At 36.0% G+C, this 18,792-nt stretch overlaps 1 protein-coding gene across 5 annotated transcripts in view; it reads right to left on the reverse strand.

The window, feature by feature from the left end:
• Positions 1 to 18,792, reverse strand: part of SBF2 (SET binding factor 2) — a 255,203-nt gene that overhangs the window by 144,097 nt on the left and 92,314 nt on the right. For all 5 annotated transcript variants that reach the window (XM_055813899.1, XM_055813896.1, XM_055813898.1 and 2 more), the window contains exon 3: positions 9,863 to 10,000. In XM_055813899.1, coding sequence (XP_055669874.1) covers positions 9,863 to 10,000 — 138 coding nt within the window. The remainder of the gene's footprint in view (positions 1 to 9,862; positions 10,001 to 18,792) is intronic.

An 18,792-nucleotide genomic window follows, 5' to 3' on the forward strand; every position in this document is an offset into this window, starting at 1 on the left:
AAAAAATCTCACAAAAAATTAAAAGTTCACTTGACCAAATGTTAAAAAAAAAAACAAAAAAAAAAAAAAACGCAGCAGCATGAATCCCCTCTCACAGTTCAGTACCCATGCCAGTCTGTTTAAGGAGATGTTTCAAGGCAATGTAATGAACACCACAAATCTATGAAAGTATACAATGCTGAGTGCACAGGCTTAGCTTAGCAGCATATGAAACTATTCCAAAACTTCATCTCAGTCTCCTGCTTCTTTAGTACATACTATATGCACTACTCGGTACAACTTACACAAGTACAAAGGTGACTATGAAACAGTCCTGCAACATATTCTGCCCAATGCATTTCTTCTTTAGTACGTACTATATGCACTACTCGGTACAACTTACACAAGTACAAAGGTGACTATGAAACAGTCCTGCAACATATTCTGCCCAATGCATTTCTTCTTTAGTACGTACTATATGCACTACTCGGTACAACTTACACAAGTACAAAGGTGACTATGAAACAGTCCTGCAACATATTCTGCCCAATGCATTTTGTTTGCTTTAGATCACAAATACATATTCAGAGTTGAAAATTACGATTTTCAGATGACATCTTATAAGGCCAAGAATAGCCTAAGTGTTTTGTTTCCATGCTTAGCATCAAAGGAGTTCAAGAGCAAAATTTCACTGGAGCTATTTTGTGTGCTAGCTTGCCAAAACAGAAGTAGTAACACTGCGTGAAACAACAAGCGCTCAATCAAACTGACAGAAAAACTGCTAGCAAGTTCTTTGCATCAGGTCCTATCCTTATTGCTTAGTTTTACTCTTTATATACTTTTTACTGCTAACACAAATAATTTCACATAGAAATTGGGCATCTGAAAACCAGACCAAAACCCAAAGTACCAAACCCAAAGTCAACTGGTCATTCACAGTTAGCCTTAAAGAAGGACAACAAAAACAACCACCACCACCATAACCAGCATGCTAACTGAAATATGTTCAAAACAAACAAGTGGTGGTAGCTCATCATGCAACGGCTATTTAACTTAGGAAACCCTTCTGGTACAGAATGGTAGTAATAAAAACGCATACAGCATCATGAGTAGACCACACAAGTTCATGAAATCCACAGAGGTTACTAAACATGCACCAGACTTATTCAGCTCAGTTGGTCCTCAGACTGTAGAAGCAGAGAAGGGACCCCTCACAGCGACACGACGTATGCCATGTTCCTCTGCTGTTCCCCAGATACTCACTCCTAACCATCCACAGAGACAAAATACTATGCAGGGTATCTTTTCATTCTGACCCAAAATGGTAACTCATGTTCTTCCAAACATTTAATGTAAGGTGAATGTATCTTATTTAATGATACAGCTTCACAATATTATTTACATTATAAAAGTGTAACTTTTCTAGTACAATATTCAGACTTCATTGGTGGATAATAGTTTCAAGAACACATCAATTCTCTTCTGATACTTAAATCACACACACAAAAAGTACTAATGCAGGGTAAAGCCTAAGTCAGACAGTTTATTAAATAAGGGGGGGGGGGGGGGGAATCACTTAAGTCATTACAGACTTACATTTGATTCTCTTCTTTCTTTTCTCTGTGACTTGACAAACTTTAAGGACACACCAAAACCCACTTACATATACAAGTCTAAAACAAACTGACTTAACTTTATTCATAGTTTCAGACTTGGCCCCAGGTATGTGGAATAGAGAAGAAAAGTAATTGCAGCATCCACATAGCAAGCAAATATCTCTTCTTAGCTATGAATTAATTTCATTTCCTGTAGATTTTTGAATAAGTTAAAAACATTTGTGGATTACTTGATGTCTGATAAGGGTTGATCACACACTCCAAGTTTTCCCTTATGTGGCGGTGGACTACGAAACCTATCTTTCTCCTTCCTACCCACCCACTTTCATGAAACTACTCCAAGTGCATGATCCCTGCTGCCAGTCACATTTGGCTGACACTGGATGTATTTAGATGTTGCATGTGGGAAATCAGCATATAAACCGACATTTTCACATAAACCTCAATTCCAGCTTAAGAAATTATGTTAAAACGTTTAGTAGAAAAAGGTGACTGATTTTGTGCTACTTCAGTGAAAAACTGCAACTCATTTGAAGGCAACACGTGTGGCAACCAAGAAAACAAATGACAGCATCCAACTTTACTCGTATTAACTTTATGGTTTTTTATGCAACAGAGCTATTCATTGCTCTGATCCAGCCTTCAAACTTTAAGGTTTCCTCTTGAACCTTTATGCACCTAATTTTGCCGCAACATTCATATTATTTTAGGACGTCAGCTCTGCTGCTAAATATTGATAAATTTAACTTAAAAATAACAAATCTAGCCAAAATCTACATTAAGAACTTAAGCTAATTTTTAAAGATTAAAATGACCTACCAATATAATAAAAAAAAAAAATTATCCCTACTACTGAATATAGCTGATGTTAAGGGACTTACAGAGCTCAAGAACACATTAGCATTTGCTCCATCAGGATGTAGCTGAACTACAGTGCACATGAATAATAACTATCCTTCCTCTCCTGTTTTTTCCACCCCCATCTTCAGAACATGGACATGTCCATCTTAACACTTTAATATGTACACCCAAATCTGCCATTTATCAAATTTCCGACAATGAGGGCTCCTAAACAAAGCAACTCTAACTGTTATCCAGCTCTCCAAGACTATCAGCTGTCCATCAGGTCTTCACTTACATTGCTGACTCCACCCAGCTGGACCACTATGTCCTTCTGGGTCTCTGAACGACCTCTATAGCAGGCAAGCTCTGCTGAATTGCCTTTGTTAGAGATACCGCTGGTTTTCATACCCAAGGGCAATCCAGGCATGATGACTGTGTATCTCCGTTCCAGGGGCATATGCTACTGAATTCAGTGCATTTAGTTCTGATTAATGTTGAGCAGAGAAAAATTAGGTATATCTTTGTGTCAGAGTGAGGAAAAGAAATTTAAACTGAGGTACTAATAGAAAAGTTAGAAAACACATAACATTAGATCTCGCCTTACTGCTCTAAAGGTAGAAATTGGCAGGCATTATTTGAAACTCAGAGGAAATCAAATGTGAACAGGAAGTGAAATTAGAATTGTACTTTAATTAATTCATCCAATCCTAGAGACAGAATAAACATGTCTCTTTACAGAACTTTCACTCAAGTACTTCATTATAATTGTCAAAAACAGTTTGCCCTATGCAAAATTTTGCACTGAAATTGTGCCAAGTTCAGCAAGCCTGCTGTTTTACTACTAACTGCCCAGCAAAAAAGATTTAAAGACCACAGATGATTTCTTATTTTAAGAAAAATTATTTGGAGTTTGTTTTAGTAATCTTGTGCCAATTGCTCATTTCGGACACATCGTTTTCTCGCCATGTGACTTAGTCTCTGCTGGTGTTACTTGCAGCCAAATACACTCTTAGCTGGTTTACTAACAATCAAAGGCCAAAAAACATTCAGCATCAATTCACTTTATTTACTTTTCAGATTATACAAACGCCTGTATCCAATAAATTCTAACACATGTACTGAAGTTAAAATAAACTTAGCTGACTGTCTCCAGAAGACAAATCTACATCCTGCCTACAATCTGCTGTACTGAACTAAACCCACAGGTAAATAGATGTACTTCATGGCTTGTCTATGCACACAGAATCATACCACTGCAGCTGAACTTATACTGGAATGATCACACCAGCATAAAAGCCAGTATCTTCACTTAATTTCAAAACAGGACATAAACTGTAGTAACGCATGGTAGGGATTCTATCAACTAAAGAAGAAAAGGACCCAAGGTAGAAAATTATGCCAAGATCGTACACATCAAACAGAGTAACCTCAAGCCTCTGTAACAGGTGAGCTCATTCACTCCCTAAATACTACTGACACTTCAAAGTATTTGTACAAGCTAGTAAGGAGTTTGCATTGCACCTTCCAGCATTACATAAAATTTACACCACCAGCATCTATTAAATTTTCAGCATTTAATGCACCTCACTTTGAAAACTCTGGAAGGTGCTTATATGAATTATCATCCAAACACACTGAAGTAACTTTGGAACAAAATTAACCTCATACCCAGACTTTCTACCTTTCAGTCCAGCTTACGCAGCCATAAGCCAAAGTGTATTTTTGGAGTAGGCCATTATGCTATGCACACTCTGGAAGATCTGGAAAGTCCAAGGTAATGCCCTTGCAGTTACCCTGTAAACGCTGAAATCCCAGAGGGCAATAATCAATAGCATTAACTAACTGTTTTCAACATGGTAACCTTAGCACTGAGGAATGTTAAAAAACAAGTTTGTAACAAGAACTATGCATATGCAAATAGTAATTTCAGAGCTTTAGAGTTTGCTAAATCTTTCTGAATTTTCCCAAAGGCAGAAAATTTGATCCATGGATTCTACCCTTTCAAATTTTACACACCTAATCTAAGGTGAGGAGACCGCAGAGACCGAAGAAATGTAAGCAGAACAAACAGTAAAAATGAAATTAACTTAAAAGGAAGCTATTAATTCATACCCTATTTTAACTATAATAAATAATTAATTATTCATAACCCTATTTTAAAGCCATGATGACTTTTATATAATATAGAACAGTATACGTGAAAGTATACCAAGGCAAAAATTTACACACCCAGATTTTTGTTTTGTTTCATTAAAATACAGTTAATTAATTCCTTTAAATTGCATATGGGTAAACGCATCAAAAAGACTTTCTTGCAGTGAATTGCTGAATTGGTATTTCTACTGTTAGAAAGTCAGATAAATTAGCTACTGTGTAGACACAGCACAGGAGTAAAGAGGGAGACCTTTACCCAACTTCTGCACCCTGCAACAGTATGAGTTCAAATGGGGGAGGCGTGTGCAAATGCGAGCTGGGGATAAACAGGACAGGAGACATTACTACCCGTTATTCAGAAGAGGGAAATAGGCTTTCCTCTGCACAACTGTTTTTACCTTAACTTTAAATTCCCACCTTAAGAGGAAGGCATATGTATATCTTAAAAGGATAGAAGGACATTAGAAATACAAGTCTATTTCTTACCATATAGAACATTACTGCAACTTTCCCTTTACACAGGAACAGGAAGGAAATAAAATGTTACTTGTAACTCCATATGCTATCATAGCAGCCATTTTTTAGTAGATTTAGAAAAATGATGATGTAATATAATAAACATTATTTTTAAAATTAGTGATTTTTTCAAAAAAATGTGGTTTAGGGCACTGACCGTAAGAGGTCACTTTCAGAACAGATTTGACATTTGGGATATTCACAAAAAGTCATTAAACTTCATCTTAAGAATAAGACGCTAACGTAATATCCAAAGGGGGATGAGGTTTCACACTTCAGAAAGGGTACAACTGCACCGAATGTTCTCATCCTCTGCTAAAAACCAAACGCCAGCAACTCATCAAGCAGCATACGCTTTTAACACAGTAGGATCACCAATTCTCCAGTCCAAGCACAAAAATTAAAAACTTTATGAAGCATGAAGTCATTCTGTTGGCAGTTTTTCCCTTGACTCAGGAAATATTTGTCAATGTTGTGAATCTGCCATTTTATGGTTTGGGAGTTTTACAATTTCTTTTTCCTCTTTTTGCAGGGGGGAAGAGAGAGGAAGAGAATGTGAATTGCAGGAAATGGGAGACTTGTGAATTATTACTTATGTGCATTTTCCAGAGTGATATATTTAATCTTACCAACTTTGTGATTGCAATGTTTTAATGTACATTTGCTTAAAACAACACTTAAGAATGATATACAATCTTGTAGTATGATTGTTATAAACAAATGTTTGGGGTTTTGTGCTGATCTCATTGAGCAGATTCTCTGTAATGCAAGAAACGCAGTTGCACAGGCTCACTTACTGGCATAAATCATTCTCTAATTTGTTGATGATGGGGTTGTGGAGAGAGGATAAATTTATTTCAAAGTGCAAGCCAGAGTACAATTTGACCATTAAGTTCCCAAATGACGTGAGTCCACATATTTTGAAAAGATTCTATCTATGGTGCTCTTGAAGCATTGTTAGTATAAATTCTAACTGTGTAATTGGTAAGAAGCACAGCCGAGGTCAGCAGAAGTATCTGCTGAGTCAAAAGTGTTAAATCAAGTCTTGGGTGTGCTAAGTGGTAACATCGAGAAACTGCTCTTAGAAATATGAACCTCATTTTAGCAAACAGTGTGTACACCACACAACTATACATAACGCATGTGTGCATGTCTGTGTGTACAAATACATCTATATATACATTTTTGATGACTAATAAAGTTACAGACACACAGTAACAGATTTATGAGTTGAATTCTGCAGATTGAAGTTACAATCCTTCTGAATACTCTCTAGCTGCTCAACAGCTTCCAGCTTCAGTCACCAGAAAAATAAGCTAAGTAGACTATGGTTTTTGCTCATAGGACAAGGTTTTCTTCAAATCAATGAGATTCAAGTCCACAGCGACAATCAAAATGGGGGGGGGGGGGGGGGGAGGGAGGTGGCACCAACACAAAAAACCCTTCAAGCCACTGGGAGGGAACAGGAAATAGGGATGTTTTGATGTATTCTCCTCCTAATTCTGGTAGATAAGTGCAAGTAGTACATAAGGCATCAAGCTCTATTCAGTAGAGCATCTAAACAGCACCTTAAGCCAGAGAGAAATGTGGATCAGACCAAGCATGCGCTGCAGACACAAAAAGCTGGAAGGACAAACAAGTCTCAGATTTCTTTATACTTTCTATTAGTAGGAACTTGAGGTGAGAGAATCTTGCAGCACACAGATCTGCTCCGAAATACACTAAGGAAATCTAAATGACACCAGCTTTACCATTGCTGATTCATTATTAGACTGCCTCTAAGCAGTCTAGTCAACATTCCAAACTTTAGACTCCTGCTAAAGTCAAACTTTCACATGTGTCATTTTAATCTCAGATGAGAAACATATCCTCATATAGCTTTAACAAATGTTACTGGGACAATCAAGTGAGATTAGCATCGTAAACCAGAACAATTCAGGAAGGATTACATGGCAATGCTGTATCACCTCCATTCATAGTAACAAGTGAATTCTATCCCCATATTTAATGCAGTATCATTTGTTCACCTTCTTCATGAGTACAGATACAGAGTATTAAATCAGGCTAAATGTAGCATCAATCTCTTTGATATATTATCACAACTTTATGAAAGCTGATCACCAAGCTGACCAGCATCCACACAGATAAAAAATTCTGGGTCAGCTCAGAATGACAGTACTGCAACAATGCAAAGTATGATTCACAGATGTCAACAAATAAAACAGTATTTTATTTTCTAACCAGTGGTAGGAAGTTGAAAACAGGCCACCAGCTGATTACTAGAGCCTGTGCTTTCTCCAGAAAACTTATCATGCAACTGCCAAAAGATTAAACTGAATCCAGGGCTTTTGGAGATACCACAAAGAATACTTTTTTCCTGCAGACTATACAGCTTTTACAGTTGCTATATTAATTTTGCACCCTAGGTTATCATGGCTATTACCTAGGTATACCATGTCAGTATAGTCTCCTTACTTCTCAGGTCACCTTTATTTACCAATTATCCTGTAACAAACAGCTGAAGCAGGAACAAAGGGAACCAGAATGACAGAAGTAGCCTTCTCAGATCCAGCTTGATCCATTGTGTCAAAATGGTTCTTGTACTATTATGCAGAAAGCTCAAAAAATGTTTGATAGTTCTCTTCTAACATTCACAAGCTGAGAAATTAACGTTTGTTTTCACTATGCAGTTTGTTTAACCACAGAAACTTCCATGCATTTGATTCGTTTTTTGTTAAGATGATTCTGCCAAGCCAAACCACTAATCTGCTCTAGCTGAACTCCAACCAGTCTCGTGTATCAGCAAAGTTTACCTGGTGAAGGCTACTGAGAAAGAAGTAACTTTTCCTTTTTGGAAATTCAATCTTACTTTTGTCTTAGTGAGTTCTAACAGTCCATTTAAAAAAAAAATAAAAATTGAACTGTATTTAAACTGTGAAGAGTACTGTCCAGATTTCATGTCCTGGACACTATGTTTCATGGACTGTTTGTTTAATGAGGCATGCATCTGAATGGTTAAATCAATATTACTTTCATAGCCCAATGCTTCATGAGTTTATGTTTCATTACAGATTGTACATGTGCTGAATTCTTGTCTAATGACCATGTAACAGGACACGTTCAATTATTCTCTTTGGGTTTTAGAAAGAAACAGGAAGTTTGGCTATAAACAATGCAGTCATAGAATAAGTTTCACCACAGCAAGTTCATCTGAAAAATATGCATTCTTTACAACACAGCCAGGAATGGCATTATGAGAACCAACATCCTGCTGCACTCAGTTTTGGGGCTTTTTTTTTGCCTTTTCTTTTTCTTCTTTTTATTAACACTTAGGCAATACCAGAAAAAAAACTTTTAGTTAAGACTGGATATTTTGTGATGAGCATTACTTGAAAGATGGGGATAGTGAACCAAAAGCAGCTGCTAGAAACCACACGACAAATTACAAGTTTGCTAAATTTAGTGTATGCTATGAAATACATAGTGGAAGAAGAGTCAGCCATTGTAAATTTTTATCAGCTGGGAAAGAATTACTATAGAATATTTCACACTGCTTATAAAAACAAACGGAGGATGACAGACATTAAATAATGACAAAATTCTAATAGGAAGATGTCAGTTGACCTACACTAAAATTTAAGACTAAAATATATCTAATTTTTGTTACATTTCTGCTTTTAACTCCTTTTAATAATCTACAAAAATATCCACTTAAATTGTAGTGTTAATGAAATAAGAACAACTATTATTCCCTGGCTTCCAACCGTGCCTAGAAAAAGCATAACATTATTATTATTACTATGCTACATCTTTTAATTATTCTACAAATAAATATTCTACAAATAGGGGACCATTTCAACTCCAGTATTGAATAAACAAAGTACATTTGGATTATTAAAAGCATTTTCTCTAAAATAATGTTACAGTTCTTCACTAAAAGAGCAAAAAATTACTTAGCCAATTGATCTTAGCTGATTTTAATATACTTAATGCCAAGGTTTTACTCATTTTTTAATTTTCATATGGGAAATAAAATATTTCAAAACATAGCAATTACAGTCCACAATTACATATTGGATTAGGTTCTACCTTCTAAAGATTCCAAGTATTATGTCATAGCAGAGATTCTGTGAAGTACTGTACATCAAATAGGAAACAAATTGTCTATTTTTGAAAGACTGAGGTTGCCCAAAAATAATTAAACACATGTTTAAAACAAACACCGCCAAGTAGCTGACACCCAAAATCTGACCTACCTAAAAACTGAAGAATTATACTATCAGTTTTAAAATCTTGCCAGTAAATGCACTTACACAAATACATATATACACTGCAGCACACTTCTGTACGTTTGTCCTGTGCTGGCCTGATAGTGTTGGCCAGCAGAGGGAGCAGAAGTTAATAAACCTTTTTCCTAGAACAAAGATGAGAATCATTCATGCTGTGTCAAACACGGAAGTAAATGAAAGGAACACCATATTGGCTGCCCCGTTTAAAAAAAAAAAAAAAAAAAAGTGGTAGAGAAAAAAAAATTCTCCAAAATGTTTTTGGCTGGTCTTTTTTTAAAGCAGATAAAAACAAAAAAGAACACAAACAAGTACATCAAGCTTACCTTTGCAGAAAAATGCATGCATTTCTGTATGGCAGAAAAATACAACCTTACCAGGAATAGCAAAATATTTTCTAAAGTTGTGCTCTAGAACATTAATCTGTTCGTTTGCTGCATTTTTATTATATATTGTAAATGTTTTTACCTGCAGGTTAATCTCTGCTTCATAGAAAGTTAAGCAGGAACAGTAGTGCCTCTCTGAGTCTATATCAGTCAAAACCACCACAAAGAACGTTGGCTGTTTTCTCTCTTTCGAAAGCTGCCATCCTCCAGGTTGGCAAAACTAATGCGGAGAAAAAAAAAAGAAAAGAAAAAGAGACATATAGTTAAGCTGTAATATCAATTGTTACAAGAAATAGGAAATAACAGAACATTATCTGAAACAAGCAGCTCATTTCATTTTTCATTTAAAGTGAACATATGCAGGCTTGCAATATTTGGAGAGAATGGGAAAAACCCAATAGCTCTTGGAGTTGGTCAGACTGATATAAATCTAGCTCTATAGACATCAAGGGAGATTTAATAAACTCTATGAACTGAAGATGTGTTCCTCTGAATTCAGTATTCAAGATTATCTTTGCAGCGTTTACCAGGCAATAACAGGAATAAATTGACACATTACGCAGGTTTCATTTGGATAACAGTTTAGAATTGAAGCTAAAATTGTTGTGTCTCGGAATGTCACTAAATATTTAAATTTCTCCACTTATTTATCTAATAATTTATCTAACCAAACATAGATATTCTACTTACACCTACTTGCAAAATTATTCAATACTTATTCCTACAAAGGACTATTTATAGAGCATTATTTTTCATCCATTTATCGATTACCTCTATAAACTTCATCGTAAACATCTGAAATTTTGTAAGAGGTCACCCCATAGCAGGGATGTAAGTTTTGCCACTCCTTGAAAAATATGTTCAAGCTTCGTGATTTTCTAAGTCTCAGGGACAAAGAAAATCACTTGCTTCTCAGACTCAAAAAGGCTGCAGTTCTCCAAGTACTTCATCTGTACTTAGAATACTACGTTTCCAATCTCTTGCTGCAATGAGTAGACCAAATACGTGCAATACTTAAAACACATGTGAAATAAGCCTAAGTCCTTTCAGTATTTATTCCTTCAAGCTGACCAGGGCTGAGACAGTGCAAGTCACCAGAACCAAAGACAACACTTCTGACCTCAGAAGAGAGATGCACAAGCAGCATAAACAAAAAGAGAACTATAGCTCAAAAGCAAAGGGAAAAGTGTATGTTTTTTCTTCTCCTTTAAAGGACTGGAGTACAACATTGGTTAATAACCTCTTCCCAGTAATGGAAGAGTGTACTGAAATTCAGAAATCAGTTTGCTGAAGGTTCTTGAGATGGCATTTTGCATTCACTGTTTCTCTTTCTTTAGGCTGAAGTCACATACATGAAAAACTCACAAGTACATTATTAGTAGTGGTAAAATTATAAACTTAGAATTTACATGGGGTGAAGGTAATAGCCCCTATACATATTAGGAATAATAAAAACAAACTAACAAAAAAACCCAAACAAAACCACACACTTTTCTACAATAATTAAGCAATGCTGATACCAAAGGAACCAGAGAGATAGGTCAAAAACTCATGTTTCCAGCAGTTGCTTCTTTCCCCTGGACAGCTGATAAAAACTGAAAGAGCATGAAAAGTAAGTTGTAAACATTTACTACAGATTCATCTTTAGAACTTCTACAATAAAACCTCAGTAGTCTTAGGTGAACAGCAGTTAAAACTGCCTCTGATATACAGTTTATTTTATGATCCTGGGAAAATCTTCAAAACCAAAGTTTTCTCATGTTACGTTCTTCAGATTCTAGATAGTCAGCTTAACACTTCTGAGTCTGCATCCTTAGAAGTGCTAAGCGCCCTGAACATCAAAAAGCAATCTGAGAAAAGACATCCTAGTCATTCCAAGCTAAACATCCAGTATTAGTCCATGATTTTGATAATACTGGCCTAATCTTGCTTTGGTTTTCATCCCATGTCAGTTAAGAATAAGAAGATACCACTATTAATCTTGGAGGACTGCCATAAAGATAATGTAATATGGTCAACATATACAGGCATTATAACAAAAGCATCGTTAAAAAGTTTGACAATAAAATCATTAAAGTTCCGTATGTATTGCGGAGTTTAGGTGGTGTGCGGTAAGCGAAGCCTGTAATCTGTAGTTTAAATAAGGTTAAAACCCCCAAAATTCTGAATAGGTGTTTGTTCAAGAAGTACAAGCCAAAACGCAAAGAATGAAGTAAGATTCTCTTAATAAATAAAACCCTTCCGTGGTATACTGTTAAAACCAAATCATCCATGTAAGGTAGGTCAAATTAAGGCTGTTCATGCAGTCCTAACTTTGACACTACTTAAGCTCCGAAGGCTTGAGTTTACAATCTTAACACTCTTCCAGATCTGTCAAATCTACCAGTTCTGACAAGAGATCCTTGCTGGTGCCATTGCCCTGTAGCTTTAAGGGTTAATTTCCCATCTCATACCTCTAAGTAGAAATCTATCAGATTTTTGAGTGTCTGGAATTCCTGGACAAAGGACCATTCTGCATGCACCAAACACCACCCTACTAAAGGTATGGAAGGGCTGGTATATCCAAATAATCCACAACATCTAATGTATTCTGCACCCAAACGACAAACACATAAGCTTGGGATGTGTGGATGTGCAGAGCTGGTTTTCACATGATACACACAGAATCTATGAATTTTGAACTTTGAGGTATTGGTAAGTTCATTTTGAATATACTTTCTGTATTTATTTTAAAACAAAGTAACTTCAAAATAATTCATTTTTTATTGTAATAAGCCATAATTATCATTAAGTCCAATAGACCATTAGGTCCACTGCATAAAATTTTTCCCAACATCCACCCTGTAAACTGGGAAACACAACGGGAAAAGCAACAGCTAAATTTTTAACTATAAGAAGTGACTGTTCATCTGGGCAGGCTGCTCTCAACAGCAATCTCTTGATCTTTATCCATGTCTAAATCCTACTCATGTCAGCAAGAACTGTTCCCAATTTCAAAATGATCGTCTGTATACCATATGCTTTCTAGATTTAACTATTTTACTAGAAAACAACAATTAGTGATTGTTAAGGAAAACAGCTGGAGCACACCCACTGGCTTACACAGAGAATCTGTGTTTTAAAATAAACCGAAAGGATTTTATAAATATAGAGATTGAGGATAAAGACAACGTGCTCCTTGAATGAATTAAACAATGAATGGTTCTCAGTTTCCTTAAAATAAGGTAATAAATACTAGTGCAATATTTGAAATGCAAACAAGATGGAGAAGAACTTTCCAAACTAGTATAAAAACAAAGTACTACCCATGATAGTGGCCAAACTGTGCTGGTTATCAGGAACAAGAAAATGTTTCCTTACCAAACCAGATGCTATACCAAAACAGACAAAACCACCACTGTGAATGCAATTCAAAGGTCATGCGCTTCTTCAGTAAACAAGAAAAAAACACAGAAGTTTAAAAATGAACATACTCCCATATTGTTTCACTTATTTGACAGAATTCTTGGAACCAGAACATAGCTTCTATCAAAGTCACTCCAACTCACTATTTATAGAAATAAGCCTCTAATGGTGGTGACTGCTTCAAATTGACTCCACATTACAACTGATCACCTTCTAAAATCCGGTGCAAAGATACAGATGTTGTGCTGAAGAGTATATACCAGATTTTATTGTTCAGGGTGCTGAAATGACGTTTCAAGGATTGTTTGAAACTGCAGGTACCCACCAAAGCAGCGAGCTTTCTCTTAATTATTCCCACAAATGCTTTCAAACTAAACAAGAAACCAGACAGACTTAAAAATGACCCATAGTGCTTTTAAACCCTGTACCTGGGTTAAAAATTTTGTATGTGTCACACCACAAGCCTTCTCTCTGAAGTCCTGACATGATTAATAAATGCTTAAAAGTGATACTTGTTTCTTCTAATTTTTATAAGCCAAATGTCACCTTTGCTTGATTCATAACTTTGTTCCTTCCTTCCTACCTAGAGCCATAGCTGTGCTTCTACTCCTTGCCTTGTTCTTCTCTATTAGAATAAATCATTTGCATAAATCAGCATGTACCTTACATATATCATACACAGCTTTGGTGATTAGAATCACAGAATCACAGAATTATCTTGAACTGGATCAATGAGGATCAAGTCTAACTTCTGACTCCACACAGGACAACCTCAGTTAAACAAAGGATCTAAGAGCATTGTCCAAATGCTTCTTGAACACCAAAAGGCTTGAGGCTATGGCCACTTCCCTGGGAAGCAATCTAAAATCTGTTGAAAAATTGAAGAAAATGTTAAAATAGTCACAATTTCTATTAAAGCACTGGAGGAAATAGGATGTAGGAAGAAGACTGACTGGATAGTGTGGAGTGAAGACTAAATACTGTTACTATAATGAACAGTAATTATACAGTGATCAGTGTTTCATTAGAAAAAAGTTTTAGTCATTTGTATCCTCACCATATGCACTGGTTTTGGCTGGGACAGAGTTAATTTTCTTCATAGTAGCTAGTATGGGGCTATGTTTTGGATTTGGGCTGAAAACAGTGTTGATAATGCAGAGATGTTTTCATAACCGCTAAGTGGTGCTTACACAGAGTCAAGGCCCAATAGGCAGAACTATAATATTTACCCTCTCTATCTGTTGATCAGAAATTACTCATTTGCTGAATTGCATGTTAGATCTTTGTCATTTACCTCTGGGCTTCCACCTCAAGCACAACCAAGTCTGTAACAAAAAGTCAAACCCACATTCTAGTTGGGTCTGTGTAGCTACAGACTGGAAGACTGCACTCTCTGCACTTTACATGGTTTTCTGTATCAATGATCTGGTCAGCTTTCCATCAGAAATCCACTGCCTCTGATGGTACTACCCAAGTAGAAAGGGGAAAAAGCTTGTTCAGAAAGCTTACAACATGATACATTCTCTGCAAGTCATCCATTGACAGCATTTCTGTAAGAGTTTATACAGAACAGAAGACAAGGTTTGTGATATACCATTACAGATAGATCCCTGCACTTAATGAAATGATTACATTTAAAATACATTCTCACACTATGTATTTTCTTCAAAATACATTTTTGCCTTGTTTCTTGTTAAATAAAATCCACCGGTATTTGGATGCATATAAAATAGAAAACATCTGAACTCCATTGACAAGACTTGAATTAAAAGATCCCAAAATTACTTTAGAATTTAAGACATCTGACAGAGATATCCACCCTCCTTTCCAGTTTAACCAAACATTTGATTCTCTCGTGGATCACTCTGGGCATTAAGTTTCATTTTATTAAGCCTGCTTCTGTAGGCTTTCTTTTACTTTTCAAACAACTGTGTATGTATCATCAACATCTTTTCTACAAACCTCCCTGAAAATAAAGGACCATGTTCTGAACATTATGTGAAGGAAGTTTTTTCCATCTGGACTTGCATGACCTAGCACCAGCTGCTGAGTATTTCACCATTTCACCATTCACTTATGTATGGAATTTTGGCAAAGGGAATTTTCTTTTTTCAGATGCATACCTCTACTTAAAACAAAACAAAACAATGTTCACTGGCATAATAAAAAAGCAATGATATGAAGCTGTAAATCTGAGGAAATACTTGCAGCTTTGGGGATACCTCTGAATGTAAACAGAATACAAAATATACACTGAATTTTATAACATCTTCCTGCCTTTCAACATCTTGTATCTAAGAAACCACACATTTATTCTTAGCCTAGTCCAAAATAAAACCAGTGCATTTAAAAGATACTGCAAATTATTTCAGGTAAAAGCCTGTTTCAAGGGTTGTAGAATATTCTGATGATCAAGCATAAACAATTAAACTCACACATAAAGAAAAAAAAAGTTTCCAATGATGAAAGAAATATAAAGGTCTTTTCTACCCTGGAATACACTGATCTACAGAGTTCCCCAAGATGAACCTTTACACATCACCTCATGGCACCAGTGACCTGCCAGAACCTGCTGCCAGGGTCTGCCACAAAGATGCTTGCAAACCAGCTGCCCACCTTACCCGCCCGGTCCAGTCAGAGGCCAGAGGGGTGCTAAAGCCAGAAAAGACATTAAAAAGCCAACATTATCACATTAGCAGAGGTGGGAGGATTTTTTGTGGCTACAGGTGACATTAGCATCCAAGAAGAGTTAGAGGTGGATAATCTTTCCCCTCCTTGCCTGGGACAGACTGTCCCCACATACTGTGAACATTTCTGCCTCAGTAGTTAACTTCTCAGTCAAACATAAAAAACATGTCAAAAGAAGACATTCAGAAACACTTCCCCTCAGAGAAAAGATCCTCAACCACATTCTCGGGCTTCCTAAGGCTGAAAGTTGCTGAAAGATCTCTCAATGGCACTAATCCTGCACAAGTGACAGATGAGGCATTCTATAATTTGAGCTACAGATTAAAGTGATCCTCAATAATCAGATGCTCAAGCTTGTCACAGGTACCCTCAAGCAAAAGTCTAAGAGAAGTTAAAATATCTGGGAACATCTCAACTAGTATCAGCTAATTCATCCTCCAAGATCATAACGACGGAAAAGTCTTTTACTGAAATTCATCGAGAACTAGGTTAACCTCTCCCACATACTAGCCAATATATATAAGCCTGGGTGTACATCTACAGATGCACATGGGAAAAAAAAAAAAAAAAAAACCACCCAAAAAAAACCCCACAACCAAAACAGTTTCAAGTTCATTGCTTTGCTATTTTAAATTGTTGTGTAATTTTAAACACCTTTCCACAATGAACTGCTACGCTGAAAACTCAAACTTGAAAAAAAGCACTTCTACAAGGACCATATTGCTCGTTTGTCTTCTGAAAAAATATTTGACTAGCTTTTAGAAAGCAAACTATACCCACTGGGAATCAGTTTCTTTTTCTGCTTTTAGAATACCTAATAGCTCCATTTCAATGCCTTATTAAAATAAATAAATAAAATCTGTCAAATAATCTTTTGCTACTTCTGAACAAAACCAACCTAGACTACAGATGTGGTGATTTACAAATAACTACTATACTTTAATACCTTTATTTCAGAAATGGTACAGGATTAATGATGACATTCTGAATGGGGTTTTCTTCTCAAAATGAACCTCCAACATCTATATTCTAATCATGTGTAGTAAAGAAAGTGAAATTAGTGGCTTTGTGCAAATAATTAATAGTTTGGACTTCTTATTCATTTATTTAAATCATGCTCCCCCCTCTTGTTTTCAGCCAAGTGCCCATCAAGATAATCTTAGAGCAATTTAAAGTTCTGAGACCCTTGGACTCAGAATCCTTTTTTACCACCACTCACAACAAAACCCAACCCACCCACCATCCTCTGGGCTGCCTCAGGCAAAGACAGCAAGACAGCTGTGGGCCATAAACCAGCAATTCTCAGGCGCACATCAGTATACATTAGGTGTCTGAAGCAAATATTTTATGCCAGAGGATTTTTGATTTTTTCATCATACATTTTAAACTTCAAAAAGTTAAACAGTCATGAATTTAAACTCAGGACTTGCAATTGAAATTTAGGAACATACAGCCTGCTTTTAAAATTTCTCTTACTGAGAAATGCTTGTTAGTCAGCAGTAATTGTTGCCAATGACATCGTTGGTAAAAAGAATAACAAGAAGTCTGGATAGTAAATATTCAACATGAAAGCAGAAAAGACAATCTCAATGCAGCAATAAATTCAAGTGAGGCATGACTTTTGTAAATTATACTTCGATTTGAAGAATACAGGTCTATAGTGAATGAACTGTGTTTGGCTATGAGACAAAAGTATGAGTACGAGTGGAAAACATGAGTGGAAAACATCTGATATTGAGAATATCTCTGAAGCAATACTGAAAGAAGGACACTAAAAAAGAATATCATTACCAAAGAAATTCATTCTTTGTATTAAATGCTTGTGTTTCAATTTTCAGCACAAAATGGACAAAGAAGCATCTTTGTCCCCTCTTAACCTATTCAACATTCAGTGCTCAGGAGTGGTTTCCAAAATGCACTCTGACACTAAGACAATGGTAATTTGTTTGGTGTTTTTTTTCTATGTTTACTGACCACTGTCTATACACTTGAGGAGACTGGTAGTCATCTGAGGTATACAAGCCTAGAAAAACAGTTTCCATTTAGAAACATAAATGAGCATTTTATACATACCTAATTTATCGGTCAAGCATAAAATATTAATCTTCCCTAATGCACTCTCTTCTCTGCTTCTCTACCCCTGCCTTCTTTCATTCCCTTTCTCTTTTGACAGTAGTAGTATTGTGTTACAACAGCAGCCATAAACTTTTTCAAGTCTTCAATTACTTCCCAACTCATTTTCTAGATAACACTATAAACAATCTTTCAAAAGATATATACAGCATGTACAAGTATAATGATTGCATTGGTTGAATGAAAAAAAAAAAGTACAGCAGAGTAATTAATGAACATCACTCAACAATTACAATTGGCACAGAGTAAGCTAATCATATGATCATAAATTTTGATTTGACGTTTTAATACTTAAATATTCCACCAGAGGAACTGGTCAATGTTATATAAAATACTAGAATAATACACAAAGTCCTCATCATCTTATTTTTATAGCTTACACCTGCACAATCAGTTATTAAACCACACTGTTAATACCATATCCAGTCTCGCTGCCATGTTTGAAAACATTCTGCTGCTCTCCAGCAATTGTAAAAAAAACTGCAAGAAGCCTTGTGTTAAGATTTTTGCATTCGTGATCTTGTAACTCCTTAGAATATATCTGCTAGAGAAGGGTTCAAAGACTCAACACTTAGAAAAAAGTGCATGGGTGTGAGGGTGTGCATAAGTATGTGGTAAAGCTGTGTGTACTAAAAAGAACGTTGATCAGAATTGATGGAGGCCTAGCAACTAAAAGTTCTGTAACTGCTGCAGCAAAATAGACTTAAAGAGATTTAAGAGAGATGCCAACAGCTTCAAGATGACAAAATACACAACAGGAGGTCTTGAAATACACAAATTAATTAA

This window comes from Falco peregrinus, chromosome 9 (genome assembly GCF_023634155.1).
Source record: "Falco peregrinus isolate bFalPer1 chromosome 9, bFalPer1.pri, whole genome shotgun sequence".
NCBI lineage: Eukaryota > Metazoa > Chordata > Aves > Falconiformes > Falconidae > Falco > Falco peregrinus.